At 55.0% G+C, this 22,599-nt stretch overlaps 1 protein-coding gene across 3 annotated transcripts; it reads right to left on the bottom strand.

The window, feature by feature from the left end:
* Positions 1 to 193: 193 nt before the first annotated feature.
* Positions 194 to 22,349, bottom strand: TTC22 (tetratricopeptide repeat domain 22). 3 transcript variants are annotated; one of them, XM_073789328.1, is made up of 7 exons: positions 21,783 to 22,349; positions 8,331 to 8,386; positions 8,012 to 8,127; positions 7,265 to 7,383; positions 5,861 to 6,022; positions 2,536 to 2,751; positions 194 to 1,992 (listed from the first exon to the last, which is right to left on the bottom strand). In XM_073789328.1, the coding sequence occupies exons 1-7, from the start codon at positions 22,347 to 22,349 to the stop codon at positions 1,453 to 1,455; spliced, it is 1,776 nt and encodes a 591-aa protein (XP_073645429.1). In that variant the 3' UTR covers positions 194 to 1,452. The 3 variants fall into 3 exon arrangements, with proteins under 3 accessions (XP_073645429.1, XP_004315385.3, XP_073645440.1); XM_004315337.4 differs by having other exon boundaries at positions 2,536 to 2,688; XM_073789339.1 differs by having other exon boundaries at positions 1,796 to 2,066.
* Between the last annotated feature and the right edge of the window lie 250 nt (positions 22,350 to 22,599).

Below are 22,599 nucleotides of genomic sequence, written 5' to 3'. Positions count from 1 at the left end.
GAAGGAAGGAGGGAAAGAAAGTCACCACCTGAAGTGGTGAGCCATGATGAGCCCTGAGGTGGGATTCAAGGGCCTTAGGGTGGCCTCACTGTCTGGATTTCACAGGTGCCTGGAACGACAGCATTATCCCAATGGATATCAGAGTGCCCCAGGTGACAGGTGACACGTAGACCCTTAACACATAAACACTTAATGCTTTAGTGTTACCAGTTTATTAGTATTTTTCCAAACCTGAAAAATGCTGAGAGTAAGTTGGAGGGACAGGGGTGGGGAGGCTAGGAAGTGTGACTCTGAGCAAGCTACTTCCCTTCCAGGGCTCTCAGTCTTCCCATGTGCACAGTGAGACATCCGGGTGCGTGATCTCTAGGGATTGCACTTTTCGGTCTGTTCTCCATCTGTCACTGGGGACATGAGAAGCGATGCAGGGGTGCTGGCCTATCCTGGGTACAGTCTGAGCATCAGGACAGGAAAATGAACAAAGCAGTGAGTATAACTTTTTTTTTAAAAGGGGAAAAGTGCAAAATAAATCACAAACCATGAAGGGGGTCTTGCCATTGCATTTACGTACAACCAGCATTCTTGCAGTCTGGAAAGAACCTGATTTGGAATTTTAGGTTAAATTAGCTCTTGTAAGTAAGTAGGACCACAAGAATCCAGCTTGGACGTTCTGCTGGCAATCAGAGCCTAAGTACTTTGACAATAAAATTCCACGTCTAAGAGTCTATGACTATGATTCCAAAATTCCAAGATTTTCTTCACTCTTTTGTAGAAGGTTTGAGATTGGGGGCAGTTGGCACTTCCTCGGGTGGTGCCCCTACTTTCCCCCAAGAACAGAGAAGCCAAGCAAAGGTACTACTGATGGGCTTTATTTCAGGGAGTTTGAGGGCCTTTCAGACCAAGCTGGCCAAGGATGAGGGCTGCTGCAAGGCTGCTAGAGAGGCAGGAAAGAGCCCTGAGCAGCCAGGTGTAGACTACTGCCCTTCCCTTACTTGCTCCTTAGCAGCTGTGCCCTCTTCTCTAGCCACGGCTTCCCTGGAGGCAGGACCTGAGACCTACTCCAGTCAACCTAAGTAAAGGGGGCCTTATTATAAGGATAGAGCGTGGCTCACGGAATCCAAAGACAGGCTCTTGGGTACTAGAAAGCCACCAAAATGGAGGCAATTATCTTCTGTATCTCTTGGGAGGCTCCCTATTATTTTTTCTGCATATTTGTACAATTTGGTCCTTCAATTCAGTTTCCCAGTGGCCCCTCGCGTCTGCCCCAGCTGAATCAGGCCCTTTTGCCTCCGTAGGCACGTCAAACCGTCCTAGGGTCCTAACGTTTCCATTACAATTCCCGAAAGAGAATCTGACGGGCTCCCCGAACCCGCCAGCTTACGGCAGTGAAAGCCGGTGTGCAGCGCCCCGACCAGGTCCAATCACTTATAGGCGGGGCCTCAACGGGGCGGGGCCTCAGGGACCTTCGAAGGAGAACGCGCGGCGGCCCCTCCGTGGGCCCGTGCCCTCCCGCTGCATGGTCTCGAAGAGGAGCCGCACCAGCGCCGGCCGTCCCTGCGCCACTAAGGCCCGGGCCAGCCCCAGCACCTCGCCCGTGTGGCCGCGCCACACGCGCTGCAGCTCCTGGCGCAGGCGCGCCGCCGGGTACTTGTCCTGGGCGCAGCGCAGCCACGCGTCCACCTCGCTGCCCAGCTCGCCGTCGCTGAGCTGCGCCTGGCTCCACTGCGCCAGCAGCACCTCGAGCAGGCAGCCGAAGCCCTCGGTGTGGCTGGAGCCCGCGTCGTCCAGCTCCACGGCGCGCTTGAAGCAGGCCGCCGCGTTGGCCTCCTCGCCTTTGATGCGCAGGCACTTGCCGCGCAACAGCTGCAGCTCGGGCAGCGTGGCGCCCAGCTCCGACTCGCCGGCCTTGGCCAGGAACACCAGCGCCTGGTTCAGCGCCGCCTCGTCCACCGCCAGCTGCTCCTGCACAGCGTCCACGCCCATGTAGTAGTAGACCTGGGGTGGGGGCTTCGGGGTGAGCCTTTCTCCCCTGCCGTCGCCGCTGCCCGTTCATTCCATTCCCACACTTGCTGTTTTAAAACTTCCACGCATTCATTGCCACCCTCCCTCCCTCGACAATTATTCATCGCAAATTTTGGTGCCCCTCTCCTGGCAAAGGAGACAGTACTCTGATTCCAGTTCCAGCCCCAGCGCTCTCGGCCATATAACCGTGAGCGGGGCAATCTCTGGGCCTCAGTGTTCTCATATATAAGATATTGTAACCTCTGGTAGTCATTCCGTGCTCGCGGAAGGCACAGAAGGATACAGAATAATGGCCCACACTTTCTGAGTGCTTAGAAAGCACTGGGCCCTGTTCTGAACGCTGTAGGTGCATCATCTCCTATCATCCTCACCAATGCAGTAGGAGGCAGGTACTGTTATCAGGCCTGGGGATGCCCCGCGTTCCTCCCTGTGTCCTCAGTGCCCAGGCCTGGCCTGGCAGAGAGTTAATAGGTTTTTAGTCAGCTATTGGCTACCCTAGCCAAGAGGCTACCTTACCTGGCCGATGTTCAGGTAGGTCTTGAGGCCTGGGCACACCTTGACCACCTCCTCGAGGTCGGCCTTGGCGCAGGCCAGGTGGTTCCTGTCAGGCATGCCCCCGAGCCCCATCTTGCTTCGCTCCAGGTCATGCAGGTAGGCTCTGACGTGGATCTGCCCACAGAGAGTCAGCTCAGGGAAGATGCTCAAGCAAGGACCCTTGCCCTCTTTTCTATCCTAAATAAAGGTTTTTTTCTTAACAGCAGCTCAGGGAGGTCCTGTGGTGCCGTGGAAAGCCCCTGTGACTGGACTCGGGAGTCCGAGGTCCTACTCCTGGGCCAGCTTGGGCTAGCCACTCCACTTTCTGGGCCTTACTACACTGACCCCTCTCTGTACAATGAAGGGCGTTGGATGGAGTAAGAGCCATTCATTCATTCACTCATTCATTCAACAAATATGTATTGAGTGCCCACCATATGCCAGGCCCTGTGCTAGGTACTGGGGTACAGTGCTGATAAGAGAGGAGGTCCCTGCCCTGGCAGAACATTCTAGTAGGGGAGATGATCGTAAAAAAGTACATGGTACCACTTCAAGTGGTGACAAGTGGTATGAAAAAATAAACAGGGTGATGGGATAGAGGTGACTAGGGGAGGGGGTTGTTTGAGATGGGATGTGAGAGTCTGTGTAAGCAAGTAGTGTGGGAAGAATGGCAGGTGGCCCAGCTTACAAGCATCAAATTACAAATGATTCCAGACCCTTGCTTTCATCACCACTTCTTCCCTTTTCCCCCACATCTATCTGGAGCATTTAGAAAATCTAGAGGCTCAGGAGGGGTAGGGAAGGGGTGGAGAAGGAGGAAGTAAGAAAAAGGGGGTCATTGTCGTTGAAGGTATTAATGCTTTATAGCCATTGGTGGGCTCTGGTTCTAAGACAGCTTCATGAGGTGGGGGTGGGGTGGGAGTGGGAAGCTCTGCCTTTGGAGCCAATTGAACTTGGCTGAATTCCAGCCCCTCCCCCTCTTTATTAGCATGACCTCTGTGAGGCTCATTTTCCACATCTGAAAAATCAGTACACTAAGATCTTCCTTGGAGAGTTACCATGACAATGGAGAGAATATGTTCTAGCCAGGACCTAGCACATGGTAGGTGCTCAGTTCATTCATTCATTCTTTCAACAAATATTCATCAAGAGCCTGCTACGTTCCAGGAGCTGAGGATATATAGTAGAGAGCAAAATGACAAAATTCCCTGCCCTCAGTGGAGTGTGTATTACAGCTGGGGGGAGAGACAGTAAACATGATAAATCAGCAAATAGTGTGCTAGGGAGTGATAAGTGCTAAAAAGGAAAAACAAACAAAGACAGGAGGACACAAAGTGTTGGTGAGAAGCTGACATTTTCAAGAAGACGGCTGCTAGCAGCTCCGCCTTTTCTTCAAGCCCTCTGGGAAGTGAGGGAGGAAGCCAACTGGATATTTGGGAGAAGAGCATTCTAGGCAGAGGCCCTGAGGCAAGATCATGCCTCAGGAGCTGCAAGGACCCCAGTGTGGCTGGGGGGGAGGGAGCTGAGCCGGGGTGGGTCAAGGTCATGGGCCAGGTAGGGCCTTAGGCTCACAGCAGGGCCTGAGGCTTTTACACAGATGAGTTCCCTTCCCTTCTGTTCCTTCCTCCTCACTATGCCCTGCCTCCATCCTGGTGCCAGTCTGGTCATCTGAGTAGTAAGTGTGATCTTTGGAGCTACAGGGAGACAGCGAGCCTATGCTACAGGCCAACCTGTGATGGCGTGAGGAGAGTGAGGTTTGGATTCCCCCTAACGGAATGCAGGACCCCTTGAAGGTCACTGCCTCTCTGTTGCCTTATTAGTAAAATGACACACGTTTGGCCTCTCACAGGATCTTGCGAGAATTCAATCAGGCCATGAATATGAAAGTGCTGGGTGAAATGCAGAGTGTTATAGAAAGGTGTTATTATTTACTATCAATCATGAGTAATATCACTACTATTGATAATGACCACATCAACTGCCATGAAGGAACTGACTGTCTAGTACCTGCTGGCAAAATGATTATATCATGCAGACCAAGACCAAGGGAGCAGATTCGCCATCATGTCCCATGAAAGGTAGTGGAGGAGGCTGTCCAGCCTGGAGCAAAGCGAACTCAGAGCTCCACCTCTTTGCCCACAAGCAGATGGGTTCTGTAGGGACTCCAGAGGGCAGATCTGGGACCAGTAGGGGGAAGCCAGAGGCAGGCAGCTCTCAGTTAAATGAGTAATCTGCTGAGCTCAGTGACCATAGTGGACTGCCCCAAGCGACAGTGAGCCAGTTAAAAATATACCTAATAGGGGCTTCCCTGGTGGCGCAGTGGTTGAGAATCTGCCTGTTAATGCAGGGGACACGGGTTCGAGCCCTGGTCCGGGAAGATCCCACATGCCACGGAGCAACTAGGCCCGTGAGCCAGAACTGCTGAGCCTGTGCGTCTGGAGCCTGTGCTGCGCAACGAGAGAGGCCGCAATAGTGAGAGGCCCACGCACCGCAATGAGGAGTGGCCCCCACTTGCCACAACTAGAGAAAGCCCTCGCACAGAAACGAAGACCCAACACAGCCCTAAATAAATTTAAAATATATATATATATACCTAATAATACTGTTCAACCACTTATGAACTCTTACTATGTGGTCAGTACTGAGTTTTACACAAGAGTCTAATTTAATTCTCATAACAACTCTGTGAGGCAGGTACAATCACCTCCAGTCTATAGAAGAAGAAACTGGGGCTCAGACTTTGGGCAAGAGTATTCTGTCTACAGTCCCGTAGCGTGTAAGCGGGACTGTGGGATTTGAACCGAGGCCAGCGGCGTTGAGAGCCAGAGCTCTGATCTACGACATCAGACCTCCTCCAATATACCCTCTGCCTTTCACAAGCACCTCCCATGCTCCAGGCACCTGCTTTAGATGTTATTTCACTTAGTCTTCTGACCACCTTTTAAGATAGATGTTATTGTCCGTATCTTCCAGATTGGGGAATGGAGGTTTGGAGGGGTAAGTGGCTTGCCCCAAGTCCCACAGTGATGAGTGGGGAGGCCCGAATTCCACCCAGGTCAGTATGACTGCCGAAGGTTCTAATCAAAGAGGAGGCTGGCAGGTTGTTGGCCAGGTCATTACAGAAGGGATGAGCAGTGGGTGGGAAGCTCCTTCATTCTCTCACTCAACAATCTTAGCGAACACAGATGACACCTAAGCTCCCTTCCACCGTGAAGGCTCCCTGACCTCCGGGCTCTGGCCACAGGGTCTTGGCCGTCGTTCTCTGATTCTGGATGGCAGGATGGGGTGGAGCTGCGGGCAGACTCACCTTGGCCCTTGTGCAGTACGCCTGCCAGTTGAGCTCCGGATCTCGTAGGGTGTCCAGGGCCATGTTGCAGGTACCCATGGCCATATCCTGCTTTCCGAGGAAGTGGAAGATTTTGGCCAGGTGATTCAGGATGGGGGGTTGGTCCTTGGCAATCTCAATGGCCTGGGTAAGGGAGGAGGTAAGAACAAACCATTCGTCTGGCTGTTTGCCAGAACTGGAACCCCTTCTCTCAGTAGAGCCATATTACCCCAAAGATCTTATTCCTCATATCCACCACCTCGTGGGACCCAACACTTTGGGCACAGCTCACTGGCACTCAACTCCTGAGAGCCCGACTCGCTGACATGCTCTCTGCCATGTTCACGGGACACGTCCAGTGAATCCCTCCAGACCCCAGGCAAACCCCTCTTCCTCAGACACGTCGCTGTGTGCTCCCCCACTTTCCTGGGGCAGGTAGGGGGAGGGGCCAGAATCAGCCTCTACCTCCCCCAGACTCACACAGTGTTTCTAGCTGGGCACAGCACTTCCCCCGCCACCACCCCAATATTGTTACTGACAGCTGCCTGCCTTGTGTTTGTTGCTGCCCCTGAGATGGTGAACTGCAGGGCAGGGGCCCCATCTGTCCACCTCTGTGCCCCGCACAGAGTAGGTTCCCAAGGAGGGGCAAAGGCAGTGCGTTAAATTGGACAAAACTCTCGGAACACACGTGAACCAGTGTTTATGCTCTGCTCTCACTAAGATCTCTCACCAAGAAATTGCTCATTACTGACCAGCAAATGCTAGGAACGTGCCCCGGCCAGAGCGTCGTGCTGACTGCAAGGGGAACAAAAATCACAGGGTCCCTGGCCTCCAGGAAAGTCTTCAAAAACTGAGCTAAGTGTGGAAACTGCCACAGAAACGAGGTGCCAAGAATAAGGCTTGACCAGCACTTTACGGTTTACAGTGAACGGTTTCATCCACTACCTCCTTTCAGTCTCTCAATATCCTAGATGGTGGACAGATCACATAATTAACAGATAAGGAGGTTCAGAGATGGAAGTGACTTGTTTTAGGGTCACAGGGCCTATGGGCAGAGCTGGCATCCAGACCCCAGCTAACCTCGTCTTCTTTCCACTTTGCTCCCGGGGGTGTGAAGGGGAAAGGCCTGAGGGTATATCTGGGAAATCATGACTAGCTTAGAAGACAGGCCTAGAGAAGTGGAGAGGGTCTGACTCATAGGCCAAGAGGACAAGGGAGCACTTTGGCTTTGTTTGGGATGGAGAGAAAGGTCTGGAGTAAGGGCACTTCCTGAGTAAGGCAGGGAGGTGGGGATGACACCCAGAGAAGCAGCGGGTTCCAGGAGAGGAGGCTGAGGTGTCAGTCTCAATCCGGGTTCGGAGAGCTTCTGTGGCCGGGGGCACATACCTTACCAAAGCAGTCCAGGGGGTCGGTCCCTGAAAACCCGCAGTCATGGATGCCCATGGGGGTGATGGAGAAGGTGTCCTTCCTCTCCAGCAGCATCCCGAGGTAGCACCAGGCCAGAGCTGGGGGTGAGGCCGGGAGAGGGGTCTCAGGCAACAGCGGGGTGGAGAGAGGGAGGGGAACCACGAGGAGGCAGGGGGCCAGTGCCACCCCAGGTGTCAGCCCCCAGGAAGACAAAGGGAGGGGAAGTGGCATGAAATCACTGTGGGCCAGCCAGGGACCGAGAGAAACAAGGGTGGGGAGAGGGACGTGTGAGTGGAGGGATGAACAGTTTCAGTGCTTGTTGTGTTTACTGTGTCACGCGGGACACCCTGCTCTCTGACTCCAGCTCTCCCCAGCTCTGGAGCTCTGGTCCCTGTGGAAAAATGACTCGACTCCCCTCCAGAACAGCCTTCCCTCCTCCCACCACAAAATGGGGATAAGAGGCTGCAGTGGTGAGAACTCTTGTCTCTTACACTTTCGGTCACAGACAGGCCTGGACACGTGCACCTGGAGTGATCTGCAGGCGCCCGTTCACCTGTGCGAGGTGTGCGAGCTCCCTGAGGTGAACAAGGGAGTGGATGAGACAGAGGGTGAGGGACAGCGAAACAGTGCTAGAGGTGGGGACAGTGACAAGACTGGCAGGGCTGGTGGCGGGTGCAGGGAGGACGGGGCAGAGGCTCCTCTCCCACCCGTCCCCACGGGTCCTGCCTTGGTGGTGGGGTTCCGACGACTTAAGGACTTGCTGGAGCAGGGCCAGCGTGCAGTTGAAGGCCGGCAACCTCTTCTGCTCCTCGCTGCCCAGCTCCAGGAAGATGCCATCTAACCTGTGGCAGAGAAGGGGACGCGGCTGGTCAGCACCCTTCCAGCCGTCCCCAGGGTGCCGCGAGTCCTCCCCAGGCCAGTGGGCAGGGAGAGGAACTCGGGGAGCCCTTGCCACGCAGATGGGCTCAGCCATTTCTCCCCTGGCTTCCAGGCCCCACCTCTCCCCGTCCCTCCCCACCATCCCATCCTCAACCCATAGCCTGACCTGATGAAGAGCGTTGCCATGGTGAAGTACCAGCCCCTTTTTTCCTCGTTCGGGATCTAGGGAAGCAGAGAATGGCTTGTGCTGCTGCTCTTGAAGCATTTGGGGCATTGTTCATAGACTCCCATGCTTTCCCTGAACCCTGAGAAGCAGCAAGTACACTCTTGGTCATAGCGCTGGCTCTGCCACTGGCTGGCTGGGTGACCTTGGGCGAGTCACTTCACTTCTGTGACCACAGAGGATTTGACAAGATGACCTGTGTGAATGCCCCGAGCAAGGTGTCCATCACAGAGCGGGCGTGGCGTCCATTTCCTTCCCTCCCCACTACCGCAGGGCCCACACTCCACCAGTCACCTTCTCTCCCCCCCCCCCCCCGCTTCTCCCCTTTGGCGCCATCCCTCAGCTTCCACCTTCCTGAGAAAGCCCCTTTGGGCATGTGAGTGAGTTCAGCTGAAGCCCAGGACCCCACCCTGAACTGTTTCCCATTGTTTTTCTTGCCAACTTTGCTGTGCATTTAGACTGACTTGGGCACCAGATAAAATATTTATGGGAGTAGCTGCTCCTGCCTTGGGAAGGAATTTTAATGAAAACCAATAAAACCCCCAGTGCATATCAGCAGCTCTGCCTCAGGCTCCAACCCCTCCCTCCACGTTCATCTCCTGTGGTTGATCTCCAGGCTCCATTCTGCACTCACCAGCCGCCATCCGCAGAGGCCTTCTCAGCTCAGGGCCCCTATTATCCCTCCACCCCACCCTCAGCAGCTAGGATGAAGCATTAAGTCCAGCCAGCATTTCTGTGGTGTGAGGCATCTGTGGTGTGAGGCCCAACTATGATGTGTTGGGTGCTGTGGCACTGAATGGGACCTGCACCCTGGCCCACATGGGCTCACAACTCGGTTGGGGAGACCATAAATAATGGGGTTTGAAGGAGTGCCTGCCACATGCCAGGATCCTGACACTCATCATCTCAATCTCACAACAACCTATGAGGTAGGTGTCATCCCATTTTACAGAGGCACATACTGAAGTTCAGAGAGGCAAAATGACTTGCCCAAGGTCACACAGCATGCAAATGTCAGAGCTGGGATTTGAACCCCATTTGTTAGTCTGCAAAGCCCTTGCTCCCCTCATTACACTGCTTACCAATAGCTATAATATGAAGCAGGGTTTGATCAAGGCTGAGAGGGGATTGCAGACAAACGCAGCAGGATGAAGAGGCCACTTCCAGCCAGAAGACTCTGAGAAGGTCTCATAGAGGATGGGCTGTAAGGTGGGCCTTGAATAGCAGTGGTATTTGAGAGGGTGAGGTGGGGGACAAGGGCATTCCAGACGGGGGGTTCAGCACGGACACGAGTGGGCAGCTGGGGAGCATGGGGCACGGTGAGTATGACTGGGGTGTGGCGGGAGCTAACGTTGCCAAGTTAGGCTGCGACTGCTCTGAGGTGGCCTTGGATGGTTCGGAGGAAGAGAGGAAGGGGGACCTGTGAGTAGCTCTCAGTGAGCAGTGTGATTGCCCATAGGGGAGTGTCTTGAACGCTGACCCAAGCCAGGTCTGGCAGGAAAGCCAGACCAAAGACAAAATTAGAGCAGAAGGAACACCAGGGGCTATGGGAGGAGGTTTCCTACATGATCCAGGGGTACCCCCAAGACTTCTAGAGGAGGACGTGCTGGAGCAGGGTTCTCAGGGACAAGTAGGAACCAACCAGGTGGATACAGTGAGAGAGGGCGTCAGATGGAGGGCACATCATGTGCAAAACCTCAGAGATGAGCGAGCAGGTGTGTCGGGGGCTGCATGCAGCCCAGAGCGGCTAGAACCCCAGTTGTAAGGGGCGAGGGGATGAGCCAGCAGGGGAACATCAGGAGGGTCCCCTGAGTGTCAGGCTCAGGACCTGGAAGTCATCTGCAAGGCAGTGGGGAGGCATAGAAGGGGTTAGAGGTGGGGAGTTATCCTGTTACTTAGGTTGGAATACGTGTATGCGGGCTCGGCTGGGAACAGGGCTGTCTGGAGGGGAGAGGGGCGGGACCCAAGGATTAAAGGGCATCCTTGAGAGCGCAATGGAGAACACTGGCCAAAGCAAAAAGCTGGAGGGGCTGCCAGATGACCTTACCTGCTGCACCTGCACGGGACCTGGGACATGGGAAGGGGATGCAGATTCGTGGGGCACCTACTGTGGGCCAAGCTGGCCAAGGACCTTGATATAATGTCAGCACCTGTCTGTGTGAAGGACCAAAGGCACGTGTGCCTCAGTCTCCCTGGTTGCCTGTGGCTGTGATCTCGTGACCTCTGGCCCCATGCCTGCTTTGAGGTTGGCCAGACTGAGTCATGGTGGGGAGACACAGAACTTGCTCCCCCTTTCAGGCTCCTGACAAGGAGATGTGACCACAAGTGACAGCAGGTATCCTAGACTAAGGGAGGGCTACAGTGCAGAGAGCAGAGGCTCGGGTGGCCAACAGGTCTGGCCACAAGAGGGCGGGTGACCCCTCAGAGGCTGTGTCCTTACCTGCAAAGGGGCATTGTGAGGCAGTGACCAGCCTGGGGACCGTGCCCATAAATCCCCATAAACGTTCGCCCCCTTTCTCCTGGTTTGGGTTAGAAACGTGCAGAATTAGGCGTGTCTAGGAGGCTGCTTTGCCTTATTTCGGTTCTAGGTGGGGCATCGAAGTCTCAGGCTCTGAAGTCCGGGGCTATCCTGCCTCACCCCACTCTCCACCTCTCCACCCCACCACTCTGCTCCTAGGGCCTCACATGCCCCGTGGGGTCCACAGGTCCCCAGTGTTGAAGAGCAGTGTGTTGTCCTCAGGGCTCTCCCTGGTTCATAGCCACTTTCTTGTTTGATATTCAAGATGCAAGAAATTAAGTTATGTGTCCACATCACACGGTTAGTACATGACAGAGTTGGGACATAAACTCATGCCTTCCTAGTCCTAGCCCGAAGCCTGTCCACAGCACTCAGTTATCTTGATCCAATCAATCCCCTTATTATGTCTCTGAGAACAGTGAGACCACAGAGGTGAAGCAGCTTGCTCAGGGTCACACACTGGTCAGTATCAGGACTTAAAACCCAGTGGTTTCACCACCATTGTGATAGTCTTGAGTAAGTCAAGCCTGGTTATGGTTTGCACTAAGTAAGCAATACTACCACCTGGTGGCAGAGTGCCTGAATTGCAGGGGCAACTCCTAAAGGTTAACTCCCCTTCTACTTGAAGACTAAAACTGATTTTCAGAGAAGTAGCTAGCTGAGTGACATCTCTATGACAAATCCCAAATGTAGCCCCTCCTCAGATCCCACTTAAGAGTAACATTTGCAGGGCTTCCCTGGTGGCACAGTGGTTGAGAGTCTGCCTGCCGATGCAGGGGACACGGGTTCGTGCCCCGGTCTGGGAGGATCCCACGTGCTGTGGAGCGGCTGGGCCCGTGAGTCATGGCCGCTGAGCCTGCGCGTCCGGAGCCTGTGCTCCGTGGCGGGAGAGGCCACGACAGTGAGAGGCCCACATACCGCAAAAAAAAAAAAAAAAAAAAAAAGTAACATTTGCAGGAGGGCTTATGGGGTTGCGAATCAGGAATGGAGTTAACGGTATAAACAGACCTCGTTTGAAGCCTCACTGTGCTTGGGTTCCAATCCTCCATCCCTGTGATGGAGCTAGTAGAGAGAGTCCATTCATTTTGCTGTGCAATTCTGGTCTTAAAATGGGCTGTCTCTTTAAAAATCCTTCTAGTTGTAACTGAAGCAGCAGCTGAAGCTGTTACCAGGGGCAACCTGGCAAGCCACCTATGCTAAATTAAATTAAACAGGCCTCTGACTGCCCCCTCCCCTCCTCTCTCCTGGAGAATGAAGTTGCTGTGAAACCTCTTATGGCTGCAAGGAATTCACTTCCAGAGTTAACGGCTCCCAGAGGCAATATATTTGGAGGCAGCCTGGGAGGGGCTGACAGCACCTCTGCCAGGAGAGGAATATTGACTGAGGGCCTCCCCGTGTGGGCTTTGGCAGGACACCCCACCTTTTCTCTTGTTCATCCTCATCAGGACCCCGTGAGCCGGGGCTTCTGGGGTCTGTGAGGGGGCACTGGCCAGAGCGTGAGCCCGCCGAGGCTTCAAGCTGGCAAGGCCCAGGCACCAGCACTGCCCTTAAGTAGCTGGTTAGATTCTGGTACTAGGTGAGGGTGAGAGTGAGGCACTGACTTCAGGCAAGGGGTTGTCAGGACATCTCCCAGCTCCTCCGAGGCCCTCACCGGTATTTCCCTCATTATAGAGATGGGGAAACCGAGGCTCAAAGAGGCAGAGACGTGCCTACTTCACCTATTTCAGGCCAGGTCTCTGACTTCAAGTGCACCTTACTCCCACAACACCTCGCTGCAAGTGTTTGTACAGTGCTTACCATTTACAAAGTGCACTCACACAGATGCCACATGACCCTCAGAAAGCCCTTTGTGGAATGTAGAGTGGGTTATCATCACCCCCCTAGTACAGATGGGAACACTGAGGTGAGAAGACATCCTCACAGACACAAAGCCGTGTGAAATCCTGGACTGAAACGTGGAAATGCTGCTTTTTTAGCTATACTAATAATAGTGCCTTTTATTGAGCACTTACTATGCACCAGGCACATAATTTACATGTGTTAACTCCGGGGTTACCTAGGAGGTAGGGACTACGATTATCCCAGTTTTACAGAAGAGGCACCTGTGGCCCAGAGTGGCATAGCTAGAAGGTAGCAGAGCTGGGAACCCAGCAGCAGACGAGTGGTCCTCGAAGTGGGGTCCCCCGACCAGCAGCATCAGCAGCACCTGGGAATCTGATAGAACCACTGCACTAGAGTCTAGCACTGCAGAGAGCCAGGTGAAAATGGCAGGCCAGTGCACCAGTGCATCTCTTTTTAAATGAACAAAAGGATCAGCAGTTGTGACCCTCTGGAAGCCTGATGATCCAAGCTGCTACAGCTGGGTGGGTAACTGGCAAAGGTGGGTGACCTGGCAGTACCTGCAGAGAATATCAGGATGAGGATTAGACGTTACAGAGCAGGTTTGTGTTAACTTGGCAGATAGAAGGATGGGTCTCAGCTGGCTACTCCATTTACTTCAAAAGGTGGTCCCCACAGAAGGAAATGTTGCAGGGCTTAGCTATTTTAGAGGATTTCAATACAAGATCTCAATGTGCTAATGGTTTATGAATCTATATGTGTCTGCATAGGCTATACAGAGACCTTATTGGTTCTTAAGGAAAATGTTTGCCTTGCAGTTTGAACTCTGCCCCTGTGGATGTTGTATTCTGTGTTTCAGAGTCAGTTCCTGAGAGCTGACTGATTCTCTTTCAGGGGAGGGGGGATGAGAAGGAGGAAAGAGAATGAACGTTTCTCAACCATCAACTGTCCACTGGGCACTTTCGTGCATCGTGGCACTGAATCCACCCACACAGCAGCCCGAGAAGGTGTCATGCAGCCTCCTCCTTTTACAGGTGAGGAAACAGAGGCTAAGAGAAAAGCTGCCCGGCCAGCCCCACAGCCCAGGGGGAGGTGCCAGGATTCAAGTTCAGATCTGCCTCCCTCCAGTGCCCCTGTTCTTTCCACCTCATCAGGCTGACCCTGTCTGTGAAGGCTGACGCTGCAGAAATAAAAGTCACCAGGTGGCAGGTCTCGGGACCATGCTCTTCCTGCTCAACTGGAATGTCCTCTGTGATGACAGAGCAGCCTCGGGCTCTGCACGCGGAGCTCCGGCCCCAGCCCACCTGGCTGGCCTGGCACCCCTGGGGGTCTTTCCCAGAAAGGCTGGGCAGGGGTTTCTCCTCATGCAACTCCTGCCTCGGTGGGGGCGGGGAGTAAACAGAGGGTTGAGATTGGAGTCCCACCCCTGCCTCTACCTCCCCCAGGGTTCCTTGAAAGTCCGCTGGCCCAGCCTGGGCCTCAGTTTCTGCATCTATAAGCAGGGATGATCGACTGGGTTTGCCTGTGTCACAGGCACATGGGTGGGAGTGATCAGTGTGACTGGGCGCTGTGCCATGGAGGTGAGTCACCTATTCAGCCCTCGCTGGGTTCCCCGCATGGTCTTTGTGGATTTTAAGAGTGGAGCAGATCGACTGCAGCTCCCCATTGTCACCCCCTTTCTGGTCCTAGATCTGTCACGCAGACGCAGACTCTGTGAGCCAGCTTTGCTTTGCACTGGTTCCACAGACTCGCAGGACTGAGTAGAGCCACTTCTCTATTCCATGGTCCCTAGAGAAAAGGGACCCTGTCCAGTCCTGGGTACAAATCCAGCTCTGGCACCGGGTAGGTCTGAAGAAGTCCTGCATTTTCTCAGCCCCTCCCATGGGTCCGGGCTGTGTGCACCCTTAACACACTCTATCTTTCCTCCTGTGAAGAAGGCAGTTGGGTCAGATGATGCTACAGGCAACTTTGGCTCTGGGGTCCTGTATCAATAAGGAGGGGAGACCCAGTTCCCAAAATTGCCAGGTGTGGAGGGAAAGAAGCCAGCAGCAAATTCAGAAGGTGCTGTTATGCAAATGTGAGCAGCACCGAGGCCATCAGAAAGCTGGGGCTAGAGTGTCAGGAAAGCTGTCCCTCAGCCTGGGCTTTATGTCGGAGAGAACTGAGTTCAGTTCCAGCCAGCCACTCATGGCTGTGTGCCCTTGAGCAAGTTGTTACGGCTCTCTGAGCCTCAGTTTGCTCATCTGTAGAATGGGGTTAATAACAGTTCTGATTCCCCAGCATTTCTAGGAGCAAGTGAGATAATCTGTGAAAAAAAACACAAGTGCACAGTCCCTAGCTCATCGTCCAGCGTCATCCAAACCAAACCACTCAGATTCGTGGAGCTGTGTGTGTGTGTTTGCAAGCACCACCCTGCCCATGATCTCAAAAGTTGGAGATCAACTCTAAAGTCCTCAAAACGCCGTGCCTGACATTCCCCAAGCTGTGGTTTCCTACCTCCCTCTGTGTGTTTGTGTTTTCTTCTGCCAGGAGGTTCATTCCTTCCCCCACTTCTCTATTATCAAAGTCCTTCCTGTCCCTGAAATCACCCTGGCCACCACCTTAGTCCAGTGACAGAGGAGGAAATGTCCACCGTCCACAGAGGACTTGCCCACTGTCCCACAGCCAGTCGGGGCAGGGCTGAGGCAGGAACCCAAATCCTGACCCCTGGCTCCGAGTGGGGTCTTCCCCGATGTCATTGTTCTTTTCCTAAAGTTGGCTCTGGGCTGGGCTGGGCTGAGGGCAAGCTCAGGAAGGGGCAGGAGGAAGTGGGAGGAAGCAGAAAGAGGGCGGGGGCTCACTTAGAAGGAGTCCTGGCAGCCCCATCAAGGGATGAGGATGAGAAGGACGCGTCCATCAAAGCTCGCTGGGGCTGGGCCTTCCCTCCGTGACCCCAGTTCCTCCTCCCACACCCCTGCCAGGCTGGTACCACTGTCCGCATTTCACAGAGGGAGACATGGACCCTCAGAGAGGTTACACAGCCAGCCCAGGTCACCCAGGGCGTCCCTGCAGCCTGCAGATTCCCACACCAACACTCTGACCTCAGTCCCAGCAGCGCATCTGCCTGCACCGTGCGCCCGAGTTGTCAGGGTTTGGAGCTGTGGGACGAAGAGGTGAGGGAGAAAGGGAGGCTGGGGGAGAGAGGGGGGCATGTGGGAGGCGGAGAGCTGTTGGGAGGGCAGCTCCTTGAGGAATTCCCAGGTCCTGGGGCTGGCCTCCCCAATGGTGGCACAGCTGTGTGTGTGTGTCGGTCCTTCCTGCCTGGCGACTGTGTGGATGCCTGCACCTTTGTTTGTTTGTGAGGCCGGCTGCTGGGCCTACCAGCACTGGGTCCATCCCCGCCCGCCCCAGCAGGCCCGGTGAAACCTGGATGGCCTGTGTGCACCCGGTCACCTGGGACGAGTCCCCTCCCGGAGCCTGTTCTGTCCTCTGTGCAACAGGGAATCACAATACCAGTGGCAGTGTGTCTGTGAGGTTTGAATAAAAATCGGATATGCTAATGAACGTAACATTCTGAGCTCTGTGCCTGGTGTACAGACTGGATCAATGGCGCCCACTGTGGTGGTGTTTCCTGTTACCACCCTGAGCCTGCTCTGGGCCAGCAGCAGGGGTGAAGGATCTGCATGTGTGTGCACCTGTGCGTGTGTGTGCAGGTACGTGTGTGTGTGTGTGTGTGTGTGTGTGAAGCCACACAATATTCCAGGAAAAGGGGAAGAAACTCAAATGATTGAGTTAGCTTGGGACAGAGATATTACTTTTTTAGAGAAATATAAGTTCGAGTTACTTTATTTTAGAAAAATAATGGGAATTTTAAGACTAAAAAAACAAATTAAATTTAGCAACAGTCACAAACCCCTCTTGGGTGTCCAACCCCGTTCCAGACACGGGGTGGTAGGTAGAGATAGAGGGTCGCCCAAGACAGAGGGCTCACCCTCTAGGGGGCAAGACAGAAACCACTGTTATAGAGCAAAGCTGAGGGCTGTGGCGGCCAGAGGGTGGGCAAGGTGAGGGGCTGGGCCCCAACATGATCGACACTCTGCCTGGAGCCCTTCACGGTCTCTCACTTAATCCTCACAGCAACCCTGTAAGGTAATGTTAGAATCCCACCTTGCAGATGAGGAAACTGAGGCTCAGAGATGTGAAGTGACTTGTCCGTAGCCACCTGTGATGGAGGCAGAATTTTAACCGAGTGTGTCTAACTGCAAAGTGTTTGCTCCTAATACCCACTCAGCCTGGAGACTCCACCAAGAATCCGTCTGTGAGTGTGTGTGGAGAGGTGACGGGGGTGCGGAGGAATGACGGACAAAGCAATCTGCCTCATCATATTTTTGTAACTTGAGGACGAGGAAAGGGAGGGAACTAAGGGCTGAGAGGGAAGGCACAGACACTCGTCCACTCGTCCACAGACATGTGGCTTATTTTTGGATTATGGGCTGAATTACTAACTTTTGTAATGTTTTCTCTTGTAATTTTAGTTAGCAGATGAGCAGCCGTCATTGGTTCTTCGGTTGCTCTTTATTCTTTGAGCTCTGGGGGCTCCTCCTTGCCTGGGACAGTCCCAGCCCCCTCAGGATGGAAAATCTCCTGGAGCTGCAGCACCGGCTGGGTCGGACTCCTGGCCGCCCACCCCCAGCTGCGCTCCTGTGGGTGGCAACCCTCTCAACTGGAGGTCCCTCAGTGGCTGCCCCACTCTCCCCACTCCTCCTTCCCTGACCCCATGTTGACTTCACCTCTGGCCTCGTCCTTCCTATCCCCCCACCACTCCCTATACACGGCAACCCTCTCTCTACTTCTCCACACTTCCACCCTAGATTTCCAGGAGGTGGCCGGTGTGGGGGGCTCCCCTCTCCATCCTGCCGGCCATCTGCTTCACACTTATTGCACCCCAATTCTCCCACCTCTCCAGAAAGAGCACAGGCTTTGGAGTCAGAGTGGTGTAAACTCAACTGCCACTTACTAGCTCTGTGGTCTTGGGCAGGTTACTTAGCCTCGCTCTGCCTCAGTTCCCACATCTGTAAAATGGGATCGGGGGTTCTTGTGAGGACTAAGATGAAGTCCGCAAGGCACCTGGAGAAGAGCGTTCATGAATATTACTGTGTGAAGGTGGGCATTGTGTGAAGGAAGGTTTTCAAGGGGGAGGTGACATTTGAGCTGGGTTTTGATGGATGGAGTTTGCTTTCTAGGCAGAGGGAAAAGCTCCTGCACAGGCAGCTGTGAAACAGCACAGCATGTCTGGAGAAGTAGGAGAAGTTTAGAGTCCCTGGGAAGTAAGGTTCAAGGGAAGTAAGAGGAAATGCGGCTCAGAGGAGGGCAGGAACCAGACCTCAGAGGCCACATCAGCAGTTCTTCAGGGCCACCACGTGCTCTTCTTCCCCATGAAGCTTCTGGCTGCCCTCTTTCCAGGTCTCATCCAGTTCAGTTGTCACTAAAGCCCCCACCGCAGGACCTTTGCACACACCACGCCCCTGCCAGGATTGCCCTCCTCTCATTCCTGCCAGTACACTACTGCCTCTTCCAGAAGCCTCCCTCAGTCACTTGTGCTGAAAGGAAGTGCGTCCTCTCTGAAGTTCAGTTACTGTCACTCTATCCCCAGGACCTGGACTTGCCAGGTCCCTGCTGACTCCAACACGGGTCCTGATGTCCTCGAAGTGCACTTCCCTTGTCAGCCTCTGGGGGGGGGGGGGGTCCTGTTTTTGGTTCAGAAACTATGGTCTCTGGTGTACAGCACTCAGAGATGATTGTCACCTGGCACAGGCCATGTAATGAACGCCTGTGACCTCAGCCAGTCATAGGCACACCTCTGACACGCCCCTTTGGCCCCCACTACCAGAGATGGGGCTCAGGGAAGGCTGGTTACTGAAGGAACTAATGTTTGCTCTTCCCTTTGTCCATGAGCTTCTAAAAGGCAGGAGTTCTTAATGATAGGGCCTGGCACACAGTAGGTGCTCAATAAACGTTAAGATGCTGAGCATGTGTGTCTCAGACATGCCCAGAATTTACCAGTTTATGGGCACTTTTACCCCATGATTTGATTGGATAATCATAGTAAACTGAGGCAGAAATCACTATTGTTTAATGTTTATAAAGCAGACACTGAGGCCAGAGATGACAAGTGACTTGTACAAAGTCACACAGCAAAATAATAAGCGACCTGGGTGCTTGAACCCAGCCTCCTGCTCTCACTATACAAAATCATCACTGTCATCCTGATTGCGACTATTTCTTGAGCATCTACCCTGTGCCAGGTACTTTATAAGCACGATCTCTCCTAATCCTCAGATGATGAAACGGGGGAGCTTCAAATACCCACTTTCTCCTGGGGTTGGGGGGAGGTTTTGACCTCTGTGCAGACCTGGGGAGCAGCCGCTGGGCCAGGCCCAAGGACACAGCACAGGCCACCTCCCACCTGAGACAGTCAGCTCCCTCCCTGGAGCACAGGGCAGTGCCCTGCTTGACACTCTCTCCTCTGAGCGGTCACTGAAGGGGACGGTGCGGCCCCCACTGTGGCTGGGCAGACCAGCAGCAGGGAGGGAGGAGTCGGCCCCCATTCCTTCCCTATGCCCCAAACTTTGCCTCCCTGCTCACCTCCTCCAGGAAGCCTTCTCCTGAGAGCAGGAAGGGACCTCAGAGACCATCCAGTCCCCCCTCCCTCACTTTCACAGATGGGGAAACCACCACCCAGATAGGAGAAGGCCCCACCGTGGGTGGTTGCAGCTGAGATGAGAACCCAGGACTCCTGGCTCCCAGTCCAGGGCTTTTCAGGCCCTGCTCTGAGACTGTGACCATACTCAACATACACCAAGCTGGCCACGCCTTCCACTGAGGGCGGCTGGCATTCAGGGCCTTGTGCTCAGGCTCTAAAACAGGAGACCTGGGTTCCTTTTGGCCCCAGGGGACAGCCACAGCTGCACACAGTTTAGCGGGGAGGAGGCTTTCCCAGGTCAGGAGAGGCAGAGGTCGTCTGTGATCCTGCTGTTTCTGTGCAGGCTCTGTTCCTCATTTTACGGATGAGGAATCCTAGGATACAAGCACTATTATTATCCCCATTTCATAGAAAGGGAAGCTCAGTCATGCTACGGACCGGTTGGAGGTGAGAGCATGGGGAATTGGGATTCGGACCTGGACTGTCTGACCCAGAGTCTACCGTCTTAACCTCCACCCTGCCCTGCCCCCCTTAAGTCAAGTCCGTGCCTCCCACCCAGCACTCCCTGAGGTCTTGACTCCACATTTCCTCTTACGCGGGAGCCATAAGCTTTGGTGGAAAAGGCTCCAAGGGGGTGTGCAGAGCCTTTGTGAATGGAGCGATCCTACCCACGTGCGAAGGCTTGTTGTCGTTTAACTATCAAACAGTCATCATTATCAGCTCAACCCTGCCTATGCAGCGCCTTCAAGGAAAAGCCATGGTACCTCTCTGAACTGTGATCTCCTCTTCCGTAACAAGAGGACAATGCCTCTACGTCATTTGTCTGTCATCCAATGCAGGCAGCCTTTGGGATGGCCCCCAGTGATCCCCACTGCCTGGTATCTGTGCTCTTGTGTAACCCCCGCTCTCTGCCTGGAGGCTAGACCTAGTGACTTGCTTCTAATGAAGGGAATATAGCAAAAGTGATGGGATGTCCTCGTGGCAAGGACCTGAGGGAGGCCTCTGGCCAACAGCAAGTGAGGAACTGATTCTCCCAATAGCCATGAGTGTGAGCTTGGAAGCAGACCCCCACCCCACCGCCCCCAGCTGAGCAAGCCTTCAGATGAGACCACAGCCTAGAGGCAGCCAGCTAAACCATGCCCGGGTTCTTCAGCAGGCAAACTCTGAGACGATCAGTGCTTATTGTTTCAAGCTGCTAAGTCTCAGGAGCTATTTGTCATACAACAATGGGTAACTGATATGCCTAGCGTTTGTCTATGTAGCTCCGGGCCCTGTGCTACACATGCATTCACTCAAGATGCATTTACCGAGTGCCACTGTGTCCAGCCACTGGCCAGGTGTCGGCTTTACAGTGGTAAACCAGACAGATGTTGTCCCCACTCTTGAAGATCTCAAGATTGAGGTGGGGAGACAGACTTGTACATGGACAGTGTGAGCAGTGCTGTGGGAGCCCAGGGGAGATGCCTGACCCAGCCTGGAAAAGTCAGCGGAGTGGATGCCTGAGAGAGAGGACAACCTTCCAGGCAAGGGTAGAGCAAAGGGCACCTCTGAAAGAGGCCGAAAGAGTGGCAAGGTGGGCTGTAAGGAGACCTGGCCCACGGGGAACAAGGGGATGTAGACGGTGGCAAAAGCCTGGTTGGAAGGGGGAACACGGCAGAGGGAAGGCAGAGAGCGAGGTCACGGAGGGTCTCTAGTGCCTACCGGAGAGCCTGGGACTTACGTGCCAGGCAGTGGGGAGTCACTGGGGGTTGTAAGCAGCTGACGGATATGGCCAGCAGGATTGAGCAACATGACACTGGCAGCAAGGGTGGAGGAGGAGGCCGAAGGGTCAGGCCAGAGAGCAGGAACCCAGGCAGGGAATGATGGAGGCTGGGCTGGCGAGAGGAGGCAGGAGAGGAGCGGATAGACCCTGGAGATATTAGGAGGCAGAGCGGACAGGATCTGGGGTCTGAGTGGATGGCTATGGTGCGTGAGCGGGAGAGAGGAGGCAAGAATGCTGCCTGTTTCTGGCGGGATGTGGAGCTGTGCCTTATACTTAGGTGGGTGTGGACAGGTGCAGGGACAGGTACTTGCTGGGAAGAGCAAGGTGAGAGGGATGAGTTGGTGTGTGGAGTTTGCAGTGCTGCCAGCAAAGAAACTTACGCAAGCTAACCCGCTGGGAAGTGGGTCCACGCGCTAGTCCGACAGAGAAAAGCCACAAGCCTGGTCTAGGACCCAAGGTGGGAGGGGCACGCTGGAACCGTATTCCGGAAGCCAAAGGGCCAGGGTTCGGTGAGAATTTGGAGGCCGGGGGGCATCCCTGCAGACTTTAGGGGCCGCGACCCCAGCCCTCCCAGCCTGGGGAGGGGTCACCCACCTGCTGCGCGTGGCCCAGCGCCTTGTCATAGAGCTCGATGCCGGCCTCCAGCACCCGCGCCCGCTCCTCTGGGCTGGCGCAGCCCACGTCGAAGCCGTGCGCGTAGCCCTGCTCGGCCAGGCAGCGCGCGGCGCGGAGCGGGGGGTCCCCGGCGGCCCCGCGGTCCCCCGCCAGGCCCATGAGGCTGGCCAGCCGCTCGGCGCACGCCTCCTCCTCTTCCTTCTGCCCCAGCCGCCCGTACACGTGCACCAGATTGGCCCAGGCGTTGAGGTTGCCCGGGTCCTCGCGGGCCACCTCGAGGAAGCTTTCGCGGGCCTCATCCAGCTCCTCCAGGTAGAAGGCGAAGGCGCCCAGGAGGTGGCGCACGGCGGGGCGCTGCGTGGCAGCCGTCAGCGCCAGCTCCTGCCGCAGGCCGTCCCGCTGCAGCTTCAGGTCCCGGGCGTGGAGCGAGGCCGGCGAGCGCGGCTCGAAGTTCAGCTGCATCTCCAGGTGGAAGTGGCCGGGGAGGTAGTCCAGGTCGTCGATGAGGGCGTCCACCTCCTCGGCCGCGGCCTCGGGCTCCGCCATGGCTGCCCCGCGGCTCCCCGAGCCTTGCTCCGGAGGCCGCCGTGGATGGGGGCGCCCCTCAAGCGAGCCCGGCGCGGGAGGCAAGGGTCAGCGCGCAGAGGCCCGGGGCGCAGCCACCTCCCATCCCGGGGCGCCGCCCGCCGGTGGGTGGGTCAGAGCGTCGGCTCGGGAGCGCCCTGTGGGTGTTTACGCTTTCGCAGCTCAACGGCTTTTAGACGCCCGCATTGCACAAGCAGGTGTGCCTGTTAGG

Source organism: Tursiops truncatus, chromosome 1, assembly GCF_011762595.2.
Source record: "Tursiops truncatus isolate mTurTru1 chromosome 1, mTurTru1.mat.Y, whole genome shotgun sequence".
NCBI classification, from domain to species: Eukaryota; Metazoa; Chordata; class Mammalia; order Artiodactyla; family Delphinidae; genus Tursiops; species Tursiops truncatus.
Note: the sequence above shows the minus strand (reverse complement) of the source record. Positions and strands in the feature narration are given on the sequence as shown.